This window comes from Dipodomys merriami, unplaced genomic scaffold (genome assembly GCF_024711535.1).
Source record: "Dipodomys merriami isolate MVZ:Mamm:240054 unplaced genomic scaffold, mDipMer1.0.p SCAF_64, whole genome shotgun sequence".
Lineage (NCBI taxonomy): Eukaryota > Metazoa > Chordata > Mammalia > Rodentia > Heteromyidae > Dipodomys > Dipodomys merriami.
This window is the reverse complement of record NW_027206224.1, coordinates 64,546-89,605: the sequence shown is the minus strand read 5'-3', so window position 1 is coordinate 89,605 and position 25,060 is coordinate 64,546. Positions and strand designations below refer to the sequence as shown.

General features: G+C 47.9%; 1 protein-coding gene across 5 annotated transcripts in view; it reads left to right on the top strand.

The window, feature by feature from the left end:
- Nucleotides 1-24,749, top strand: part of LOC138815348 (zinc finger homeobox protein 3-like) — a 243,070-nt gene extending 218,321 nt beyond the window's left edge. For 4 of the 5 annotated variants that reach the window (XM_070004683.1, XM_070004680.1, XM_070004681.1 and 1 more), the window contains exons 8-10: nucleotides 7,681-7,783; nucleotides 9,078-14,525; nucleotides 18,580-24,749. In XM_070004683.1, the coding sequence (XP_069860784.1) occupies nucleotides 7,681-7,783; nucleotides 9,078-14,525; nucleotides 18,580-20,339 (7,311 nt within the window). In that variant the 3' untranslated portion in view covers nucleotides 20,340-24,749. Of the gene's footprint in view, nucleotides 1-7,680; nucleotides 7,784-9,077; nucleotides 14,526-15,880; nucleotides 16,016-18,579 lie in introns of all 5 variants that reach the window. The other variant, XR_011368300.1, reaches the window with a different exon arrangement.
- Nucleotides 24,750-25,060: the final 311 nt, after the last annotated feature.

Sequence of the window (25,060 nt, the reverse complement as noted above, 5' to 3'; positions counted from 1 at the left end):
GCAAATCACAGCTCCATTTTCTAAGCCATGGCATTAAGGAGTGGCCAGTGTCTGGTCACTCATCCTCTGAGAAGGTGCGTTTGCTTTGTCCCCGAGCAGCGAGACTAAATGTCCACGTGGGGAGCATTCCCTCTTCTCCCCTAGTGGGCTGGCTGGCTCACTGGGGTGTCTTTGGCTATGGAAGAGCCAGAGCTGGCTAAGTCTCACAGATACAGTTCCTGGCAGACACAGGGTGTGTCCAGGGTATGTAAAGCTATACATTCTGGGTTTTTGTTTTTTTTTTTTTTAATTTTTTTTGGATCTCTGAGTCCCAAGTTTCAGGATCTAGCGTGGATTGCATTTTCAGTCCCTCTAAAAGTAAATTCTACCCAGATAAATGGAAATAGATTACTTTCCACACGATGTCTTTCCGTTCAGTTGTAAATGGAGAGCGCTTTGAGGAGGCTTCATTTAATAATACCTTATCAGACAGCTTTCAGGAACCTGCAGTGTCTAATATGTCTGTTGCTATGGTAACAGCTGCTTGCTTATGCTCTGCATCTCATATCTATGTCTTCATGGGGCCCCCTTCTTTTTTACTGATGAGGGGGCTTGAAAAATATTCTCCACTGGGAGCAACTGCGGTGCTGGTTTTCCACCATGGAAACTGCCCTGCCACACTTCCTTCTGCGTGGCCTAGTGGAAACAGAGCTCCAGATGGTCTCTTTACACAGGTCACATGACAGAGGAACTCTGGAAAGCTTCAGGGTGAAGAGGCAAGTGCCCCCACACCCAGCTGGGCAGCTCCTTGCTCTCACCCCCCCGCCCCCACCATGTCAGTCAGTGTTGCATACCTATTATTTGTAGGGAAGCTGGAGATCTGAAGCTGGGGTGGGAGATGTGGGGGGCTACTGCCCTACCCTCATCTCCCCCAGGCTTCTGGTGAAGAAGGTTTGAGAGCATGAGCACTTGTTTCTGTCCCCTAAATGAGAATGGGAGAGACCACCTACCATTCATTTCAATACACTTAAGTGATTCTAATTGATCTAAACAGGACATACCCCAGATCCTGCATCATAAATCTGGGAAGTGTTCTTTGTTTCACCATCGCGGAGTCACACAGGGCCTCACCGAGGAGAGGAGGATTGGCTCCCAAGCCAGGAACACCATCTTCTCTAGCCCTTCCTCTCTTGTCTCTTTCATAGTTTTTCATTGTTCTGTTTTGTGTATAAGCACAATTTCCCTTCCATGCTCCTGGCTCTGCCTTGCCTGCTGTCTTCACTCTTTGGGGAGCAAGTTTGTCTCCTGTGATCATAAGACAGTGTTTGAGGGTCTCTGTTCCACATGTGCATGGGTCTCTAGGACAGGCTAGCATCCTGCCCCTACTCCCACTCCAACAAGAGGCTCTCCGGTGGCCACTGGCCCTGGGGTGTCACACCCACCAGGGTATCTGCTCTTTCACTTTGTCTCCATCTCAGAGGAAAGTAATGAAAATAATCGGGCTTCATTAATTCCAAGCCCTGTGAGATGATAGCCATTTGGAGGCTGTTTGCCAATTAGATGGTCTAAATTAGAAGTGACCTTGGTATACCGCCACTGCTTGCCTCTCTGAGGCTAATGAAGCTTTTCTCCCCAATTCTCTTCCTCAGCTCTCTTCTCTGTGTGTGCATGCCCACGTGAGTGCAACTGCTCATGTGTTTCCTGCCCCCCGCCCCTTCCCTCTTAACCAGTCTTTCTTGTTTTCACTTTAAAAAATTTGGTTCTGGCCCACATAAATGTTAACATGGTCCGCAGCTTTATGCATTAGAAACAACAGCTTCATAAATGACCCCACAGAAGCCATTTTAGAAAGGAAACTGGTAGGAAAGATGGAGAGGTTTGTCAATGCATACAAGATTACAGTAAATATGAGGACTACACCTGTTCCATATAGCAGGTGACTACCATCAATGGTATTATATATTTGCAACAAAGATTTTTTTTTTTTTTTTGTTTGGTCTTGGGGCTTGAACACTGGGCCTGGGCGCTGTCCCTCCGCTCTTCAGCTCTACCACTTGAGCTACAGCACCACTTCTGGCTTTTTCTGCTTATGTGGTGCTGAGGAATTGAACTCAGGGCCTCATGCATGCAAGGCAAGCACTGTATCACTGAGCTACCTTCCCAGCCCTTAACATAGAATTTTTAATTCTTCACCAAGAGAAATGATGGTTGAGGTAATAAATACACTATCTTAATTTGATTATTACACAAAGGATACAGGTATTGAAATTATCACATTGCATGTCATAAATTTGTAGTTATATACCCATTAGATAATTTAAAAGTATCTGGTACTAATGCCTCATGACTGTAATCCTAGCTACTCAGAAAAGTTTGTGACTCCTCCAAAACAACCATCAAAAGCAGGAAGCATGGCTCCTGTGGTAGAGTACCAGCCGAATAAGTGTGAGTTCAAACTCTGCTACTGGCAAGAAAACAAAAAAAGGTGGAAAATAATTGGGGGAGGGGGCAATGAGACAAAGAGAAATTGGCGCCCTGCCTGTAGTTAGAAGGCAGTAGAGGATGGGAAAGCTTCGGAGCTCTATGACTGGAGGGGCCATGATTGGCTGGCCACGGCTGGTGGTCCACAGGGGAGGAGGTGAGCTCTGGGACCTTCAAGGCGTGCGCACTTTTGGGTGCCCCACTCACTTGACTGCTTAGCCCCTGAGCAGCGAGCTTTTATCTTCATGCATCAGAACCAGTATCTCATCTGCAAAGACACAGACTGGGTAGGTCAGTGCCAGAAAATCTGTGTCTGTTTCCTCGTTTTCCCTGTCTACTATGTTCCACTGTCTTGAGTTTCACTACAAAGTGAAGGATTTGAAGGTCCCTGGGATATTGAGGTCTTGGCAAATCTTCCCTCTTCTTGGCAGAGTGAACCCTCCTTCAGTGAGCTGAGGAGATGAGGCTCTCACAGAAACTGGGTCTAGCACTTTTTTTCTAAGAATGTTGCCTCTAGCCTGTGGAATTTGTTAGAACATCCATCTAACCTAGGCCACCATGTGTGCAGGCGGCTTTGACAGGTGAACTGGCATGGGAAATCCCATAAGAAGTTAGCAGAGCGTGATCTGTGCTGCACAACCTGCCGAGTGTGGACATCTCTCATCAGTTGGGAGGAGGATGGCTATACTTGTTAAGTGTAGCTTCTTAATAAACAGCAGCATCCCTTCCCAAATATGGGGACCAGAGCCATGTGTAAGACTCAGGACTCTACAAGGTTCTATCCTTGAAGTTTGGAGTCCACTCATCGCATAGACTCTTGAAAAGTATTAAATTGTAATCCAGAGATGAGCCATGCTAGGAGGTGGTGAGGATTAGGTGCCAATAAGCCCATCTTTCCTATTCTAGTTGACCTGTTAATTCACCTGAATCCATGCATTTTCCCCGGGGAGCCTGTGATTCCCTGAAGCTATCTCTGATAGTAAAAAGTATTTTTTTTTCCAAGCTGTGAGTGCCGGTGCCTCACATCTGTAATACCTAGCTATTCAGGAGACTGGAATCTAAGAGGGTCCCATTTCAGAGCCAGCCCAGGCAGGAAAACTTGTGAGACGCTTTTCTCCGAGGAACCACCCAAAAGCCAAAAGTGAAGCTGTGGCTCAAGTAGTAAAGAGCTAGCCTTGAGCATTAAAGCTCAGAGACAGCACCCAGGTACATGCTCACACTCGCGTGCTCTCTGGCTCTCTCTCGCTGTCTCTTTCTTTCTCTTTCTCTCTCTCTCCCTTTCTTCCCTCTCCCCCTTTTTCTCTTTCCCTTTCTCCTTCTCTCCCTCTCTTCCTCCCCCTCTCCTCTCCCTCCCTCTCCTCCTCCCTCCCCACCTCCACACAATTTTTTTTCAGAAGTCTGCAACCGTCATCAAGTTCCCCAAGGGGTTTATGATCTCAGCAGGTTTCCCTGGATGATATGCTGCTTGCAAGCAGGGACCCTATCTCATTCTGTGTCTTACAGACATACAGCACAGAACCCTGCCCTGACACTCACTAAAAGCCTGCCCTCTTTACCAGTGATGTTTGGGAACTTCTCAACTTGAAGACTTTTCAGTATCAACATGGAACTATTCAGTTTGTATTCTTTATGAGAGCTGCTTAAACCAGAGAGGCTTCAGCATTGCAGTAGAGCTTACATTTATTTGTCTTGTTATACATGAGACCAGGTTGTTAGAAGATATTAAAGCCATTGCTTGTCTCTAAATGTTTTGTAACTTAGCTCAGCTGGTGTTTTTCCTTATGTTCTCCTAACCTCTACCTACTCCCAGAGTAAGGAGGAAGACATGACCTGGCTCAGAAGAGGTGAGAGGAAAATGTACTGTTAGATCCTTGTTTTCATAGCGAAGGCGAGTCTTGAAAGATGGAATGCCAAGGAAGTAATGAACTCTAACCAATTGACTTTTCTTAACCAGAAGAACTTGGCCTGACTGTTAAAAGTCCATTTTAATATTATTTTCAGGCCCACTAGTGGGTGTGGGGGGATATAATTGAACAAAGTGTTTACAGTTGTAAAGGCAAGAATCCATGTGAATGGTACAGTCAGTAATTGTTTAAGCTCATGGTGTGTAGGCCAAATCTTAGAACTTTTTTCTGTTTGGCATCTGCGTGCACAGCTGGAGGTTTGGGTGGGGCAGAAGGGCAAAGAGAGAGGAAGCAGGGGGAAATCCCAGGAACAGTGCACGCAGGTGTGGTCTACACAGGTGGTAGGATCTGGTTGTCCGAGGAGGTCCAAAGTGTGGATGCACGGAGGGCTTGTAGGTATCTTAACCAGGCTTCATAAACCTATATGCTTAGGTGCTTCTGGTGAAAGGGAAAAGCTGAGACACAAGTCCCACTCAGCAGTTTACTTTCCTGCTTTTCTATCTGAGCCTTGCAGACATTCTTGGAGCCGGATATATATATAAAACAAAGGTGGCGCTGAAGTGGTGAGAAACCTGCCTTCTCTTTCCTCTCCAGGCAGGACTCTCTTGTAAGGTCTGTTGGTGGGATTACATTTATGGCTCTTTAGGAAAAATCATGCAAGCTTGGAGTGCAAAGCTTTGGAAGCTGGTGTGAAAGGGAGGTAAGAAGAACATAAATTCCTGGTAATGGATCTAGGGGCCGCACAGTGAGCCGCATGCTTCCCACCTCCGCTCACACGCACACACAAACCCAACCCCAGTGTCTGGATCCTTCGAGTTCCCTTTAGGGATTTTCCTCTTTGTCTCCTGGGGATTTCTTGCCTGTTAAAATTTCATATGTTGAACCATTACTTTTTTTTTTTTTTTTTCCTGGGGACAGAGTGGGTATAGATGAGAAGAGGCAGGTAGATAAAAGTAGTTACTTAAACACACGTGGGGGCAGGACTTCCAGGTTTGGAGGCCAGATTAAGATGCAGAGGAGCATGCGAGGTTGATGATTATATTTCGGGAGAGTTAATTGATGGAAGGTGAAGGCAGACAAAGAACTGCTGCTTACTGCCTTCTTGAATCCCAATCAGGAATTATGATTAAAGTCGCAGCGAGACAACAGAGGGCTGATGAATTGGTGGCTTTTTTTTTTCCTTTTTTGCCGTCATTCACACTTGATTGACTTCAACCTTTCAAGTGCAAAAGTCTCTCTTTTCCATTATTATTCATAGCCATCTGAGTTTTTCTAATTAAAGTGTATGAAAACAATTACTGATCCGTCGTACTGAGTCTGTTAGAGGGAATGTCTGCCTTACTGTAATGCGTATAAAAAGCCCACAGTTTTCTATAATGATGTGCAGCTGAGGTGTTAGATAATTTTATTCTTTTTTACTCTGTAGGGCTTTTTTTTTATTTCTCATGATTCATTTTTCATAATTCCTAAAGATCCCAGGAAAGGCCTGGTCCTGCAGCTACAGCTGAGAAAGGAGGTTGGGGGGAGTCTTTTTTCCTTTCCCTCCCCCACCTCGTACCCCCAACCTCGTGCTCCCCCTCAGCTGAGGACTATAAATTAATCGGTGACCTTTCACTTCTTGGATTCCCACTGGACTCCCCAACCACAGTGGTCAGAAATGCTTTCTATTAAAAAGAAAATAGATGGAATGGGTTTGGCGATCTCCACTCCATTCCTAACGATTCATCAGCAGCTAGTCCTAACCAGCTGCGCGCGAGCTTTGTGTGCACGCCGGTGTGATGGCCGTGGAGCAGGAATGCCTTGATCCTCACGTTCACCTGCTGCGTACCTGCTCTTCGTCAGCGTGGGGTTCTTAGGCCCTCCTCGCCAGTGCCTGTTGCTTAAGTTTTACACCTCTTGGCATCTGGGCTGTGGAAAGCATTCTAACCCCCATCAGCATGGTAGGGGTTCTCTTTCTGGTGTCAGTGGCTGTAGTTATCTGGGTCCCTCTAGTTGCTGAGTCTCTGGCTGCTCAGACCTTCCTAGTGTACGTGTCAGCAGGCCATTGGAGCAATTAACAGGATCTTCAAACTATAAAAGATTAACAGTATTTTTTTTAAGTACTAGTTTTGAATTGAAAAAAAAATGCAGGTGCTCCAGCCTGTGCAACAGAAAGGAAGCTTTCTTGCAGGAGGGTCACGTTTGATGGGAGCACTGGGCCTCACGTGGAAGGGACAGTGGGGACCACAGTTTGTATTCTTGTAACCTCCCGGTCAACCCAGGTTTTCCGGCTGTCATTAGATGGGAGAAGATTTCATCCTCACTGGGAACTATCATTGCCACCTAACCTCCTGCCTCACAGTGTGCAGAGGGCCACTGCTTCTTTGTAAATGAAGAACTTTGCACCTTACATGGGATAGTGAGGAGGGTTTATGGGCAAATGCTAGCTTGTCAGAACAGCTTCTGGTCACGCAGCGGGACAGCCTAGAGAAAAGTTGGAGGCTCTGACCTAACATTGTAGTTACTCAGGTCCAAGCTAATGCTGCTGGACTCATTCTACTAGGGTACAGAGGCCCGGGTCTTAGGGGTGGGCTACCCTGTTGTTCAGTGCTGGGCAGGCCTCCCATGAGACCAGGGTCGCTGTGTGGATGTTCCGTCTGGTTTTGTGTACCTCAGGAAAAGAGTCCAGGAGAAACGCTGGCTTAAATAAGCCATGAAAAATGCTTGTTTGTACTCGATAGCAGCTTGTAAAGGGTTACAAAATGTTGTTTCCTGGAAAATCTGCCAGTGTGTCTGCATGTCCTTAGCCTTCCCTTTGTTCTCCTCTCCTCCGTACCCTTTACTTCCCTCTTACTCCCCTCCTCTCCTTGCCTGAATACATTTTGAAAACAGTACTACAATGCTCCCTGCTTCAAGATTACAGTGTACTTTACTAGGTATGATTTAATTAGGGCCCTTATTATGTTTTCAGCAGCTTAAGGTGGGCCTTTCAACTTATCTACCTAATTGGTTGCACAAGAAGTTTCACAGCCCGTGACAAAACATTGTCAGTGATCAAAGTCAGAATTCTGCATAAAGGAAAAATATTAATAATAAGATTATTCTTCAAGTGTGCACTGCTAATTATGTCCAGAATGTAACCGTAGAAACACTTTTGACTGATGTGAGCTTTGTCTAATAAACATGAATCTTCAGTGAGCTATGAAAAGTGACACCTCGAGCTTTACACTGGTGAAGGCTAATTTTGCTTATTAACTAATTTTTTAAACCTTTCCTGTTTCCGTGCCTCTCTCCTCGCCAGTTGACTCTCCCTGTATCTCTGTGTCTTGCTTCTCAGGTGACCACCCCCGAGATGGTGATGCCCAGCAGCATGTTCCTCCCTGCAGCCGTTCCGGACCGAGATGGGACTTCCAATCCTGAAGAGGCAGGAAAGCAGCCTGGTTAGTATCATTCCTCCCAGGCCAAACTGTGCATGCGGCCAGGGGCCAGGAATTCCTTATAATTACGAATTATACAGATGAGGGTCACTGTTGTCAGTTAATGTATGCTCTAGTTCTTGGAGCCCGCTTGCATATTATTCGTGTGGTTTAAAAGTCAGAGAAATCCATTTGAGGACCAGTGGGATAAGCAGGATTTGGGTGTGGCTGAGTCCCATAGACTATGTACTTAGTGAATAGGCAGAGACTCATTCAGCACCCACCCACCGTCCTCAGCTGTTAAGCGTGGCATTTCTGAGGACGCTGGGGCAGCTGTTTTTGCAGAGTTCCTTGAGTCTGCTGGTACTGACTTATGATGAAGTGGATAGGTGCACTTAGGAAGACCTTTGCCAGAGGCATACTTGTAAGGTGCCGCTCAGTAGCTCCTAGCCAGATGGGTCATTAGGCCTCTGTGAAGCTGTTCCAAGTCTTTCCACAGGCATCTAAGGCTGAAATTAGGAAGAGTTCAGCCATACGTTGTGGCCCATCCCTCTTCTTTGTGATTTTCCCATATTAGGCAGTAGCAGACAGATGACCTGACAAGGGCCAGTATATTTATGAATATGATGATCTCACTGTAGAAAAGAAAGTTAATGTATTTTAATAACTGGCCACTGAACGTTCATCACTTATTGAATAGACATGACAGTCCAAAGTTACATTATAGGGACTGAGGTGTATTTAAGTAGCGTTATTAGTGAGACTCTGGGTTTGATCCCTGGCACGGGGGGGTGGGGGGAGGGTGGTTCAAGGGAGCAGAGAATTCACTTTATAACAAGAAATAGTGCCTAAAAAATAATCCAGATTTTTTTTATACTACAATGGACAACAGTTCTTGTAAATTCTTTACCCATTAGGACTGCATTGATTTACATACTTTGCAATTCAGATCCACTGTGCTAAATCCTTATCACATAAAAGATGAACATAAAAGGGAAAGCCCATCTAAGATCAGTAACTTTCAAATTAGTTCTTGAGAAAGTGAGTATTCTGAGCCAAGCAATTAGATACTATTTAGAAGACTGTTAGATCTATGATATGGCATAGGTCTATTATGAATTGGAACTTCTGCTGTCCTTTTATTTCTCTCTGCTCATGTGCTTCTTTCTGGGTGATAATGTGTACTCTGTTGGCTCTGTGGAGAGATTCAGGCTGGGCACTTTCCTTTATTCATAAAGCCTGGCTCGGTCACTGGCTTTGGATGCCACCTGGAAACAAAGCCTTCTTTATCTTTGGGCTTGATGTTTTCTTTTTACAGACACTTCGGAGGATCTGGGAAAGAGCATCTTACCCTCTGTGAGCACAGAGCACAGTGGAGACTTGAAACCCTCTTCTGCTGAGCCCGGCTCTGTGAGAGAAGACTCAGGCTTCCTCTGCTGGAAGAAGGGGTGCAACCAGGTTTTCAAAACTTCTGCGGCCCTTCAAGCCCATTTCAATGAGGTGCATGCCAAGAGGCCTCAGCTGCCCGTGTCAGATCGCCATGTGTATAAGTACCGCTGTAACCAGTGCAGCCTGGCTTTTAAGACGATTGAAAAGCTGCAGCTCCATTCCCAGTACCATGTGATCAGAGCTGCCACCATGTGCTGTCTTTGTCAGCGCAGTTTCCGAACTTTCCAGGCTCTGAAAAAACACCTTGAGACAAGCCACTTGGAGCTGAGTGAGGCTGACATCCAGCAACTCTATGGTGGCCTTCTAGCCAATGGAGACCTCCTGGCAATGGGAGACCCCACCCTGGCCGAAGACCACACCATAATTGTTGAAGAAGACAAGGAGGAGGAAAGCGACTTGGAAGATAAACAGAGCCCAACAGGCAGTGACTCTGGGTCTGTCCAAGAAGATTCTGGCTCTGAGCCAAAGAGAGCTCTGCCTTTCAGAAAAGGCCCCAATTTCACCATGGAAAAGTTTCTCGATCCTTCTCGCCCTTACAAGTGTACTGTCTGTAAGGAGTCTTTTACGCAAAAGAATATCCTCTTAGTGCACTACAACTCTGTCTCCCACCTGCATAAGTTAAAGAGAGCCCTTCAAGAATCGGCAACGGGTCAGCTAGAACCCACCAGCAGCCCAGACAACAAACCTTTTAAGTGTAACACTTGTAACGTGGCTTATAGCCAGAGTTCCACTCTGGAGATTCACATGAGGTCTGTGTTGCATCAAACCAAGGCTCGGGCAGCCAAACTGGAGGCTGCCAGTGGCAGCAGCAATGGGACTGGGAGTAGTGGCGGCATCTCCCTGAGCTCCTCCACGCCAAGTCCTGTGAGCACCAGCAGCACTAACACCTTTACCACCACCAATCCCAGTACCACTGGCATCACTCCGAGCCCCAACTTGCTGAGCCAAGTGCCCGCAGAGAGTGTGAGTGTGGGGATGCCAGCCCTGGGGAATCCCATCAGTGCTAACATTGCGTCCCCTTCAGAGCCCAAAGAGGCCAATCGCAAAAAGCTAGCAGATATGATTGCATCCAGGCAGCAGCAGCAGCAGCAACAGCAGCAGCAGCAGCAGCAAGCACAGACATTGGCCCAGGCCCAGGCTCAAGTTCAGGCTCACTTGCAGCAGGAGCTGCAGCAGCAGGCTGCCCTGATCCAGTCTCAGCTGTTTAACCCCACCCTCCTCCCTCACTTCCCCATGACCACTGAGACTCTGCTCCAGCTGCAGCAGCAACAGCACCTCCTCTTCCCTTTCTACATCCCCAGCGCGGAGTTCCAGCTCAACCCCGAGGTGAGCTTGCCTGTGACCAGTGGGGCACTGACACTGACAGGGACGGGCCCAGGGCTGCTGGAAGATTTGAAGGCTCAGGTTCAGATCCCACAGCAGAGCCACCAGCAGCTCCTGCAGCAGCAGCAGCAGCAGCAGCAGAGTCAGCTCTCTCTGTCTCAGAGTCACACTGCCCTCCTCCAGCCAGGTCAGCACCCCGAAAAGAAAAACAAACTGGTCGTCAAAGAAAAGGAAAAAGAAGGCCAGAGAGAGAGGGAAGGTGTGGAAGGAGGAGAGGGCAACACAGGGCCAAAGGAGCTGCTGCCAGATGGCGTGAAGGCCAAAGAGAAGAAAGAGTTGGCGCCGGGGGGTGGCTCTGAGCCATCCATGCTCCCGCCACGCATCGCCTCGGACGCCAGGGGGAATGCCACCAAGGCCTTGCTGGAGAACTTCGGCTTTGAGCTGGTCATTCAGTACAATGAGAACAAGCAGAAGGTGCAGAAGAAGAACGGGAAGGCAGAGCAGGGAGAGAACCTGGAGAAGCTCGAGTGCGACTCCTGTGGCAAGTTGTTTTCCAACATCTTGATTTTAAAGAGTCATCAGGAGCACGTTCACCAGAATTACTTCCCCTTTAAACAGCTCGAGAGGTTTGCCAAACAATACCGAGAGCATTATGATAAACTGTACCCTCTGAGGCCGCAGACCCCAGAGCCGCCCCCACCTCCGCCCCCACCCCCGCCCCCACCACTCCCTGCGGCACCGCCTCAGCCAGCATCCACGCCCGCCATTCCCGCCTCAGCCCCACCCATCACTTCGCCTACCATTGCCCCAGCGCAGCCCTCTGTGCCACTTACCCAGCTTTCCATGCCCATGGAGCTGCCCATCTTTTCCCCACTGATGATGCAGACTATGCCACTGCAGACTCTGCCAGCCCAGCTGCCCCCTCAGCTGGGCCCCGTAGAGCCGCTGCCTGCTGACCTGGCCCAGCTGTACCAGCATCAGCTTAACCCAACCTTGCTCCAGCAGCAAAACAAGAGGCCTCGAACCAGGATCACAGATGACCAGCTCCGCGTGCTCCGGCAGTATTTTGACATTAACAACTCCCCCAGTGAAGAGCAGATCAAGGAGATGGCAGACAAGTCCGGGCTGCCCCAGAAAGTAATCAAGCACTGGTTCAGGAACACACTCTTCAAAGAGCGGCAGCGTAACAAAGACTCCCCTTACAACTTCAGCAACCCGCCCATCACCAGCCTGGAGGAGCTCAAGATCGACTCCCGGCCCCCTTCGCCAGAACCTCAGAAGCAGGAGTACTGGGGGAGCAAGAGGTCTTCGAGAACGAGGTTCACCGACTACCAGCTGAGGGTCCTCCAGGACTTCTTCGATGCCAACGCCTACCCAAAGGATGATGAATTTGAGCAACTCTCGAATTTACTGAACCTTCCTACCCGAGTCATAGTGGTGTGGTTTCAGAATGCACGACAGAAGGCCAGGAAAAACTATGAGAACCAGGGAGAGGGCAAAGATGGAGAGCGGCGTGAGCTTACCAATGACAGATATATCCGGACGAGCAACTTGAACTACCAGTGCAAAAAGTGTAGCCTCGTGTTCCAGCGCATCTTCGATCTCATCAAGCACCAGAAGAAGCTGTGTTACAAGGATGAGGACGAGGAGGGGCAGGATGACAGCCAAAACGAGGACTCCATGGATGCCACAGAGATCCTCACGCCCACCAGCTCGTCCTGCAGCACCCCGATGCCCGCACAGGCTTACAGCGCCCCTGCCCCGGCAGCCAGTACAGCCCCCTCTGCTTTCCTGCAGCTCACAGCAGAGGCCGATGAACTGGCCACCTTCAATGCAAAAGCAGAGGCGAGTGATGAGAAACCAAAGCAGGCTGAACCTCCTAGTGCACAGCCAACCCAAACCCAAGAAAAGCAAGGACAACCAAAGCCAGAGCTGCAGCAGCAAGACCAGCCTGAGCAGAAGCCCAGTGCGCCCCAGCAGAAGCTTCCGCAGCTGGCTGCCCCGCCTTCCTTACCACAGCCTCCTCCCCAGGCAGCGCCCCCACAGTGTCCCCTGCCCCAGTCCAGCCCCAGTCCTTCTCAGCTCTCTCATCTGCCCCTCAAGCCGCTCCACACATCAACTCCTCAACAGCTGGCCAACCTACCTCCTCAGCTAATCCCCTACCAGTGCGAGCAGTGTAAGCTGGCCTTCCCGTCCTTCGAGCACTGGCAGGAGCATCAGCAGCTCCACTTCCTGAGTGCACAGAACCAGTTCATCCACCCCCAGTTTTTGGACAGGTCACTGGACATGCCTTTCATGCTGTTTGACCCCAGTAATCCACTCCTGGCCAGCCAGCTGCTCTCCGGGGCCATACCTCAGATTCCCGCGAGCTCCGCCACGTCTCCTTCGACGCCAACCTCCACCATGAACACGCTGAAGAGGAAGCTGGAGGAAAAGGCCAGCGCAAGCCCTGGCGAAAATGACAGCGGGACAGGAGAAGAGCCTCAGAGAGACAAGCGGCTGAGGACCACTATTACCCCGGAGCAGCTGGAAATTCTCTACCAAAAGTATCTGCTGGACTCCAACCCAACTCGAAAGATGTTGGATCACATCGCGCATGAGGTGGGCCTAAAGAAACGCGTGGTGCAAGTCTGGTTTCAGAACACCCGGGCTCGAGAGAGGAAAGGACAGTTCCGGGCTGTGGGTCCAGCCCAGGCCCACAGGAGATGCCCTTTTTGCAGGGCTCTCTTCAAAGCCAAGACTGCCCTCGAGGCTCATATCCGCTCTCGTCACTGGCACGAAGCCAAGAGAGCTGGCTACAACCTCACTCTGTCCGCCATGCTCCTGGACTGCGATGGGGGGCTCCAGATGAAGGGAGATATTTTTGATGGAACTAGCTTTTCCCACCTTCCCCCAAGCAGTAGTGACGGCCAGGGGGTCCCCCTTTCGCCTGTGAGTAAAACCATGGAGTTGTCTCCCAGAACTCTCCTGAGCCCTTCCTCCATCAAGGTGGAAGGGATCGAAGACTTTGAAAGCCCCTCCATGTCCTCGGTGAATCTGAACTTCGACCAAACCAAGCTGGACAACGATGACTGCTCCTCCGTCAACACGGCAATCACCGATACCACCACGGGGGACGAGGGCAATGCGGACAACGACAGTGCGACGGGAATAGCAACGGAAACCAAATCTTCTGCACCCAGCGAGGGGCTGACCAAAGCAGCCATGATGGCGATGTCGGAGTATGAAGATCGATTGTCATCTGGCCTAGTCAGCCCAGCCCCAAGCTTTTACAGCAAGGAATATGACAATGAAGGTACAGTGGACTACAGTGAAACCTCAAGCCTTGCAGACCCCTGCTCCCCGAGTCCGGGCGCAAGCGGGTCTGCGGGCAAATCTGGTGACAACGGGGATCGGCCTGGGCAGAAACGTTTCCGCACTCAGATGACAAATCTGCAGCTGAAGGTCCTCAAGTCATGCTTTAATGACTACAGGACACCCACCATGCTGGAGTGCGAGGTCCTGGGCAATGACATTGGACTGCCAAAGAGAGTTGTTCAGGTCTGGTTCCAGAATGCCCGGGCAAAAGAAAAGAAGTCCAAGTTAAGCATGGCCAAGCATTTTGGTATAAACCAAACGAGTTACGAGGGACCCAAAACAGAGTGCACTTTGTGTGGCATCAAGTACAGCGCTCGGCTGTCTGTACGTGACCATATCTTTTCCCAACAGCACATCTCCAAAGTTAAAGATACCATCGGAAGCCAGTTGGACAAGGAGAAAGAGTACTTCGACCCAGCCACTGTCCGTCAGTTGATGGCTCAACAAGAGCTGGACCGGATTAAAAAGGCCAATGAAGTCCTTGGACTGGCAGCTCAGCAACAAGGGATGTTTGACAACGCCCCTCTTCAGGCTCTTAACCTTCCCACGGCGTATCCGGCGCTCCAGGGCATTCCTCCTGTGTTGCTCCCGGGCCTCAACAGCCCCTCTTTGCCAGGCTTTACTCCATCGAACACAGGTGGGTCCTTCTCCAGAAGATTGGTTTCCCATGCTCCACGGGAGTTCAGTATTGTTACGTGATCACCACCCCTGCTCTGAGTGCCGGGCAGGGAGGAATCTTCCCACTCAGCTTCTGTAGGAGCAGCAGGGCTGCAGTTCCCAGTTGCTAGTCTCCCCCGGGCCAGCGTATGCACGGGCTCTTTGCCCCTCTAGTCTGGAGATGGCAGCTCCTGGAGCGAACAGTCTCCTCCAAAACTACTTCTCACACCCTGTGTTCAGTACCATAACCACAGTGTCTATTAATAGGGAAGAAATAAGGTATATTAATTTCTAGGGGATTTTCAAGCAGACCATTCCATTTGGTTCTTGTAGACATGCTGATCCATCTAGGTATTCATGTCAGCAACAAGAAAAACAACAACAACAAAACTGAAAAGCCTAGCTAATTCTGCATTGCACCCTGTGGAAAGTGGCCCAAGAGAATTTGTCAACTCTTTGCCCTCACCTGGGGTCCTTGCCACCTTTTTTTTTTTTTTTTTTTTTTAGAGGAGATCCTCTATGGCCGACCTGCTATCAGGAAGAAGCTCCTGTGTGCTGGGTCCTGGAGGTTCTTCTTGCCAGAACGGTGGCTCTGTTCATCTCCCAGGAGACTGTGCCTCTCTGTTTGACCAGGAATCTTGTATTTGGGCAAGATGGTTCTTAGTTTTGACATGTACATGTAGAATTTAGGGATCCTCAGTCACTTACCCTGTCTCTTCTTCCTCTTTCCATTTAGAAGCAAATACTTGGTACTTTTTATATTCTTACTTAGTAGGGAGTTTTGCAGTTCTTTCTCCACACCTTTCTTGTTTCTCCCTGTCTGGATCCAGCTGTCTTTGGTAAACTGGGTCTTCCCTTCTGGGGCCCTGTGAGGACTAGGCATAAGGTTAACAAGTCTACCTCCCTGACCACTCACCAAAGGAGAGGCCTGGCTGCCTGGCCTTCTCAGGAGCTCAGCTCTGGTTTCTGGTGGACTTAATTCCAACTTGTGCACTTTGGGCGCTGTTTCACAGAACACGAAACTGCTGCTCCCAGTTCCTATCCAAAGAGAATAAAAGAGAGCATTAAGACATAGATGTCAAAAAAAAAAGACATTGATGTCATTGCACTTATGTGCTAGCAAGACTGCCATTGTCACACACCTCTCTGAGGTAAAAGCCAGCTAGACATAACAAGCAATAAGCCGTAGAACATGGCCATGCACTGAATTGTCCTTGCAGTTCAGGTCCTTGGCAGAGGGACTTGGGAAGGCCCAGCGTATCGTGGTAATGTGAAGAAAAGAAAAGAAAAAAAAAGTAGAATCAGAATGTCTGATCTATTCCCCTTGTTTTACAGATGAGAAAACTGAGGCCCAGAGAGGTCAAGACCATTCAGCAAGCTAGGGTAGGAGCCAGAGCTCCCACCCAGGCCTCCGGGCTCCCAGTGCTATGCTCCTTCCACAACACCCAATATGAGCCAGTCAGTCAACAGGTATATGCTTAGTGCCGCTCAGGTTCTGACCAGTTAGGAGTGGACTTCAGATAGAAAGCTATGCTCTTGTTCAAGGCAGCCACATGTGTCCTAGTTACTGTCACCTGCACTGGAGGATAGCTCTCAAGAGTACTGGAATGGGAGGGAAGGAACTTGCATTTATTATACGCCAAGCCCAGTGCTAAGTAAGCTCTTTCCATATGGCCTTTGTTTAATTCCTGTAGCTATCTCTTGTGGAAAACTCAGGTTCTAAAGGCTACACATCTGCTGTGTGTCAGCCAGAACCCACATAGGGGTCAGTCTGACCCCAGCAGTGCATAACTTAGGTCTCCAAAGGATGACGTACCATGCTCAGTTCTGATCTTATACATCAGAAAACCAAGGTCACCGAATCGTTGGGAGACTGTGTGAGCAATTCTGTCTCGTATGGCTAAGTGAAGAGTTCGGTAGCTCAGCGGTTCAGTAATGTCTCTTAAAATTTGAGTCTCTTATCTAGTTGACAGTTCAACATGCACAGTTAGTTTAAGGCTTTCTGACATGAGTCTTAACTTTTAAGCCATGGGGGGAATCTGTAGATATTACTTCCTTGCCCTACAGACATTTTGGCTCTGACCCAATGCTTCGAACCTGGAGTGGGCCCATTGTCTCTTGGTGGACATAAAGTCACGTCCCAGGCTTAGAATTATAATCCACTCTGCCTTGCCTGGGCCCATTTCCCCAATCAGCCTCTGAATTCTTCTGGTCAGTCAGTCATCTTTGGTTTTATTCTCTGACATATACATGGAACAGACCAGCAATTCCCTTTTCTTTTCTTTTCTTTTTTCTTTTAGAAGAGGTGAGCCACACCCTGCATTGGCTATCTAGTGTGAGTGGATGTTTTCCTAGGATTGGCAGCTTAAAGCAACCTTCACTTTTCTCATCTGGAAGCTGAAGTTTTTTAGTCCAGTGAACCCTGTGCCACTTGAACTGGAAATCAAGTCTTCACCCACACTGGAGCATGCCCCCAGTCAGGATAGTGTGATGCTATGAAATCCCTACCTCAAACTTTCTGGTAGAAGGTAGTCCAGATGAAATATATTGAGGGACTATTAGACTTTTTCTCTTGGGCTGAGGTTTGAACTGAGGGCCCCATGCTTGGGAGGCAGGTACTTTGCCACTGAGCCACGCAGCCATCCTTTTTCTACACTCGTTATTTTGAGATAGGATCACAATCCTTATTTTATACTTCCTGTTGTAGTTGGGATGACAGGCATGTACCACCGTGCCCAACTTCTTTCACTGAGATGGAACTTGAAGCATTTTTTGCTCAGGCTGGCCTTGAACCATAATCTTTCAGATCTCAGCTTCCTGAATAGCTAGAATTTCATTAAGCTGAGAATTTTTTTTTAATACTTTGGTGTCCTGTGAGATGGGAGGGCTGTGTACTATCTAGTTCTGGGGATGTGGTAACTGTGGAGGTGTTCCAAGGTCTGCACATTTCTTAACTCCTGGTTTTCTCAGAATCTCATCATGCAGCACTCTTTCATGCCCCCTTTGAACCTTTCTTGCCCAAAGCATGGTGTGCTCGCTTCCATCATTCTGGAACCAGACTCCATCCAGGAGATAGCCATAAGGTCAGGAAGGATACTAGGTGAAGGCTTTTCAGGAAGTGGTAGATCGGGATTAAGCATGATTAAGGATGGCTGTAGTTGGTGTGGTGACCATACACAGTGGCAGCGGAGGGAGGCTGTGATGATCTTGGGAACTAAGGGTGTCCGCACCTCAGGCTATTCTGGCATTGTTCTCCTTTTCCTATGGCTGGTTTTGGACGCATCTGCAGCCCCAGTGGCTGCACATGGCCCCCTGGGGGCCCTGTGGTGATGGTGGTGATAGTTTTATTCAGCTGATCTGCCCCAAGGCCCCTGGAGCAGATTTCCCTGAATAGGTTGTTTCTAAGTCTTCCCAAGCTCTTGCTCAACATTCCCACCCATCTTTTCTCCACCTTCCTAATGCAGTTGTTGAACTGTGGCGTTGGAGGTCAGAGAGAAAACACATAGGCAGCACCTACTTCGTTTGCTCCTGTGACCTTAGGGCCTTGGCAGGGTTCTTGTGTTGGCTCTCTTCTCTAGACAGCTTCTAGTGGGGCCTTCTGTTATTCTATTTCTGTGGCACTTTGATGAAGGCCTTTGGTTCAAATGAGTCCCAGCTGGAAACAGCTACTTTGGGGGCCTCCAGACTAATCACATTGGGCAGAGTGAACAGTATCTGGGAAGACACGGCACGGAAAAGGTGTACTCGTGGGTTCTTGCGCTCGAGGGTTCGGCCCCGTTGGGCAGGAAGGTGTTGAAGGTTGTTTAGCCCGACAGGGAGGCCATGCGAGTTGGTGGAAACACTCTCCCCCGTCCCAGAGCCCGGTGGGGTACTTCTCCGTGCCATACTGGTTTCAAAAGGATCCTTTTGAGTTTTAAACTCTGACCTCGAAGACTCCGTGCCCGTGACCACACGAGTGAAAACGTCTTGAGCGTCAGCCTCCCCGGCCTCGACTGACCTGTGCTTTCTCTTTCTTCTCTCTCCATTCCTTTCAGCTTTAACGTCTCCTAAACCGAACTTGATGGGTCTGCCCAGCACAACAGTTCCTTCCCCCGGCCTCCCCACCTCTGGATTACCAAATAAACCGTCCTCAGCGTCGCTGAGCTCCCCGACCCCAGCACAAGCCACCCTGGCCATGGCCCCTCAGCAGCCCCTCCCGCCCCAGCCGCAGCCGCCGCCGCAGGTGCAGCCGCCGCCCGCCCCGCCGTCCGCCCAGCCGCCGCCCGCGCCTCAGCTCCCGCCACAGCAGCAGCCGCCGCCGCCGCCGCCGCGGAAGGACAAAGACAGTGAGAAAGTGAAGGAGAAGGAAAAGACACACAAAGGGAAGGGGGAACCCCTCCCTGTGCCCAAGAAGGAGAAAGGCGAGGCCCCGGCCGCGGCGGCGGCGGCGGCAGCTGCGGCCACCATGTCGGCCCCGCTCCCCGCCATGGAGTACGCGGTGGACCCTGCGCAGCTCCAGGCCCTGCAGGCCGCCTTGACTTCGGACCCCACGGCGTTGCTCACGAGCCAGTTCCTTCCTTACTTCGTCCCCGGCTTCTCTCCTTACTACGCCCCCCAGCTCCCCGGCGCCCTGCAGAGCGGGTACCTGCAGCCCATGTACGGGATGGAGGGCCTGTTCCCCTACAGCCCCGCGCTGTCGCAGGCGCTCATGGGGCTGTCGCCCGGCTCCCTGCTGCAGCAGTACCAGCAATACCAGCAGAGCCTGCAGGAGGCCCTCCAGCAGCAGCAGCAGCGGCAACTACAGCAGCAGCAGCAGCAGCAGAAAGTGCAGCAGCAGCAGCCCAAAGCAAGCCAGACCCCGGTCCCCCAGGGGGCTGCTTCCCCAGACAAAGACCCTGCCAAAGAATCCCCCAAACCAGAAGAGCAGAAAAACGCCCCCCGAGAGGTGTCCCCCCTCCTGCCGAAACCCCCCGAAGAGCCAGAAGCGGAAAGCAAAGGCGCGGACTCCTCCTCCACCCTCTGCGACCCCTTCATCGTTCCAAAGGTGCAGTACAAGCTGGTCTGCCGCAAGTGCCAGGCGGGCTTCGGCGACGAGGAGGCGGCGAGGAGCCACCTGAAGTCCCTGTGCTGCCCGGGCCAGCCGGCGGCGGCGCTGCAGGAGATGGTGCTGCGCGTGCCCAGTGGCGGCTCTGGTGGCGGCGGCGGCGGCGGCAGCGGCGGCAGCTCTGGCGGCGGCGGCTCGGGCAGCGGCGGCGGCGGCGGCGGCGGCGGGTACCACTGCCTGGCGTGCGAGAGCGCGCTCTGCGGGGAGGAGGCGCTGCGGCAGCATCTCGAGTCGGCCTTGCACAAACACAGAACAATCACGAGAGCAGCGAGAAACGCCAAAGAGCACCCTAGTTTATTACCTCACTCCGCCTGCTTCCCCGATCCTAGCACCGCATCTACCTCGCAGTCTGCCGCTCACTCAAACGACAGCCCCCCTCCCCCGACGGCCGCCGCCCCCCCCTCGTCCCCCTGCGCGCCCCCCGCCCACGCCCCCCCCAGGAAGTCTTGGCCGCCCGTGGCCCCCCGGGCTTCAGCCGCGAAGCCCCCTTCTTTTCCTCCTCTCTCCTCATCTTCAACGGTTACCTCAAGTTCATGCAGCACCTCAGGGGTTCAGCCCTCGATGCCAACAGACGACTATTCGGAGGAGTCTGACACGGATCTCAGCCAAAAGTCCGACGGACCGGCGAGCCCGGCGGAGGGTCCCAAAGACCCCAGCTGCCCCAAGGACAGTGGTCTGACCAGTGTAGGAACGGACACCTTCAGATTGTAAGCTTTGAAGATGAACAATACAGATGAATTTAAATAAAAAAAAAGAATTAATAACAAACCAATTTCAAAAATAGACTTAACTGCAATTCCAAAGCTTCTAACCAAAAAAACAAAAAAAAAAACACACACTAAAAAACAAAAAAAAAAGAAAAGGAAAAAAGCGTGGGCTGTTTTCCCATATACCTATCTATGCCGGTGATTTCGCATTCTTGTCTTTTCTCTCTTTTCTTTTACTATTAAAAAAAAAAAAAAACGACATAAAAAGACACACACCCCACCACCGACACACCCAACCCTGTTCCATTGTGTCCTTTCGAAGGTACTATTGGTCTCGGGAAGAAGTCCGCAGGGCCTCCCCACTGTCTTTGGAGCTTAAACCCTTGTATATGTGCCCCCCTCCGCCCCCCCTCTTCAATAAACGCGCACCTTGAGAGCACAGAGGAGCCCGGCACGCACGGTATGGGAAAGCACTCCACCCTGCCACCCGTTGCAAATCTCTTGCTATCTTAGCATTCAGATACCAATGGCTTGCTAAAAGAAAAAAAAAAAAAGGAAAAAAAAAAAGAAAATGTAATGTCTTTTTATTCTCAGGTCAATCAGTCACACTTCGTTCTGTTTTCAGAATCATTGTTTATTTTTTTTTTCAGTTTTCTCTCTTTTTTTTTTTTGTTCCAGAAAAGATTTTTTTGTTTTTTTTTTTTTTGTTGTTGTTGTTAATTTTAAAATGGGCAGAAAGTATTTGAGAAAAAAAAAAAAAACCAATGTGAACTGCTTTAGCTTTCTGGGGATTTTTTTAAGGATAGCTTTTCTGATAAAGCCAATGTCAAGGGGGGGAAAAAAGTTAAAAGCACTCCCACTTTCAGAAAGAAAAAAAAAGCCACCCACACACAAAGTGTTGAGGACTTGTAGCTTAAATAAGTTTTAAAAACTGACTTTCTGTATTTATGATAGATATGACCATTTTTGGTGTTGAGTAGATTGTTGCATTGGAAATGAACTGAAGCAGTATGGTAGATTTAAAAGGAAAAAAAAAAACCTTTGTGTACATTTAGCTTTTTGTATGGTCCAGCTGACAGCTCCTCATTTGATGTTGTCTTGTCCATTCCTAGCAGATAGATTGCAATCCATTGATTCGCCTAAGCTTTTCTCCCCTTTGTTCCTTACTTCTCCTTTCCTCTTTCCCAACTCCCATCCCAGAATCTTCCACGTAACGTAGCTGCCTTCATTTCTGAAGAGGGTAAGCTGCAGAATTATTTTATAAAACTAAAGAAATTTCAAAGGATTCTAGAGGTCATTAGGATCCTCGCCGATTATTTTTGGTTGGGGAGTTGAAACTTTTTAAAGGCATTTAATTCTAGTTGTCTGGTAGCCTTGTACATTGATTTTTTAATTTATCCTTCCTTTGGCTTTTCTTTGCACTTCCTTTTCCTCCCTGTTTGGTAGGTGCTTCAAATATTCTTTTCCTAAACTAAAGCATTTGTTTCAGTTTGTGTAATTGGGTTGTGTACTTTCATTCTACAAAGTTTTTTTTTTTTTTTTTTCCGCTAGGGGTTTGTTTTTTATGTGTTTGTGTTTTTCCTTTCCTCTCTCAGAAAAAGAAATTTCATGCTTTAAATAAAATCCAAAGACACACCCTTTCACTGCTGATGCAGAAAAAAGGGAAAGGGTTCTTGTTACTTGAGAATTTGTTTCTGATTTAAACAAACAAGACTTAGTTTAATAAAAGAGAGTAAGACAAAAGATTCCCAGGTTATGTGCTTCTTCTGCAAGCAGAGAGGCCAGTGTTAATGACAATTCCATATACCAAAAGACACATTTTTTTTACTTCAAAGTTTTGTCCTGTGTTAGGCAGTCTGAGCGACAAGTGATCCACAGCGCAGCCAACAACAAAGCAGATAGTGATGTGCAGAATGCAAGAAAAGGAGACACTATGTGAGGCACTTGTGTTTATGTTAATACCCATATTCCTGTAACACAACACAATGCAACACATGACCTTTTTCATCTTTTTTTTTTTAAGTCTGAACTTTGAAAGGAAAACTTTGTGCTGCTAAAACGTAGATTTCTGGAGACAAATAGATGCTTTGCTGTTTCACTTTCATAGCCAAACATCACAGACACCATCTCCCCTTGCCCCCAAAGTGTGAAATCCCTCTCCCCTTCATCTTCCTTATATTTCAAAAGGGAACTTTGAAGACTGTGAATAGCGGTTCCATTGGCCACCTTTCCCAGTGCTGAAGCTACTCATCGACTTTGCAAAAAGACTGGAGCATTCCAAGATCTGAAAATGGATTTCTTTTTTTTTTTTTTTTTCTTTTTTAGCCGGGACTGTTTTTATGAATTTGTTTTTAGTTAATGAAAGAGTAGATCCTGAACTGTTGTACATATTTCTAACTAGGCTGATGCACAGTGCAAATTCCTTTTTAATTTTTTTAAAATAGAAATACTAAAGAATACCATCGTAACTATTCATATCAGTATCCAGTTGTAGCATAAGGTGTCAAAACAAGTACGCAAAACATTAACTGTTTTAACAAGCTATTTCCTTTTAACAAGAATTCTTGTATTTCTCCCTGTGTTTGAGATGAACATTTTTAAATTTTGAAGTTGTACAGTTTTTTGTTTTCCATTATTTTATCTTGTTTGTAACTCTATGAAATATATATATATATATTTTTTGCCATTTAACTGTTGTATGTTACCGTGTCTGTATCATATAGATAAAGCTTGTTTTTGTTTTTAGTTCCCTATGTGATACCAATTAACAATTTAACACTAGCTTTATCTGTCAAATTCTGCTAGGTCTTCTCTGACAACTATTTTTAAAAATGATATTGCTTGGTAATAGTGCAATTTCTACCCCTTCCTCCTCCCTCCCACTTCAAGTTCCTTTGTAATTTTGCCACCCTTTCCCTAATGGTTTTTGGTCATTTGTTTTGTTTTGAGCTACTATGCCATCCCCCCTCTGTGAGGCAGAGTGACTGTCAGTGTTTTGCTATGCCATGCCTTGACCTGTGGGTGTGATTGGCAACAATAAGGTGGTTGGGTAGATTGGCTAAGCCACCCACCCATATTCCTCAAAGGGGTTCCGTGATTGTTTTATCCTGGAGCGGGTTACACACTTAATGCTTTCCTCTACAACTATACCGCCCACATGTATGTTCATCCAAGAACAGAAAAAGTCATTCTCAGCACTAACCCAGAAGTAACAAAGCAGTTGGTGATGGTGAAAATTAGAAGTCAAGCAGGAGTGAGTCATGTGTTTGTGGGTTGACCATCCACAGTGGCAATGGTTTGTATCATTTTTGAAGCATGAATGCTCAACCGTTTAGAATGATCACACTCGGGGAGGTTACTCCTAAATGGTAGGTAGGTGAGTAGACTATCTCAACTCACGTCTTAAATTCATTCTTAACCTCCATTGGCACCTCGGGTTTTTTTTTTTTTTTTTTTGATGTTTTTGTTTTTCTCTACTCCACAGCATGGGTTGGTGTTAGGGACTTCAGTCATGGCACCAGATGGACCCACAGAATTGGAGTCATTTCATTCACCCTTTCTCCATCCTTCCAAAAAGGAAACTTCAAAAGGAACACACACACATACACACACACACACACACACACACACACACACACGTTTACTACATCATGGAAGGTGTTTTGTTTTGTTTTTAATTAAAAACTATTTAAAGAAATGAATGTGGCCAAAGTTTTACACAATTGAAAATAAAGTAAAACAGACGGCATGTGTTTAAACCTGAGTTTATCAGGCATGGCAGGAAGTTGCAGGAAAGAGGCAGTGACCCAAGCCAGTGCACTTGATGTTCATGGACATATATTTTTTTTAAATAATAAATTAAATTAACATTTTAAATAGAAGCATAAATTGAGTTGTTTGTTGGCGCTGAGATACTGCCCACTGTGAAACAAAGCTTTGACTATTCTTTTTTGTTTTGTTTGTTTACTTTCTTCAGGGGGGAGGGGGGCAAGTTTGGGTAGGAAAGAAAGCATAAATGAACTTGACCCTGAGGTGAAGAGGTATATGAACAGCCTTTGCAATGTACAAAAAGAAAAAAACCCACAAAAAACAACAAAAAATCCAAAAAAAACAACAAAAACAAAAAACAAAAACAAAAAAAATAGAGCAAGTGAAACCAAAAATGATGTTCTTGGTGTTTTTCTATAATGTAGTCTTGTTAGCTTTTTTGTTACTGTAACAATGCTGATCTCTGAACTGTACCAAAATACATGGAGACTAACAGAACCACATGGAACTTTCAAACTGAAAAAAAAATTTGTCACAAAAACTTTGTTGTCATAGTTAAGTTGATTGTAGATGGTAATTGAATATACTCCTTTGAAAATATTTCATCAAGTATGTTTCCTGCTCATTGTGATACATTAAAAAAAATATGAGCAAAAATTCCTGTCTCTGTTACCAGATTTCATATGCATGCCTGTGTGTGAACATGGGAAAAAGAAAGGTTGATAGCCCCTCTGAACATCTTGAAGTGTGTGTGCAGAGAGTATTTATTCCAAAGTACACTGGGTGTTCCTAAGCTTTCCAGCTCCTGGAACTCAGGCAAGTACTAGAAGTTGGACTGTGACTCTTGGCTAGCTTGTTTCACTGACATCTTGGGGAATCCTTGGTCCCAAGAGTCCTAACTGCAAGTAGAATTTTAACTGGATGGAACATTTATGTGAAAATTTTAGACACTTGGCA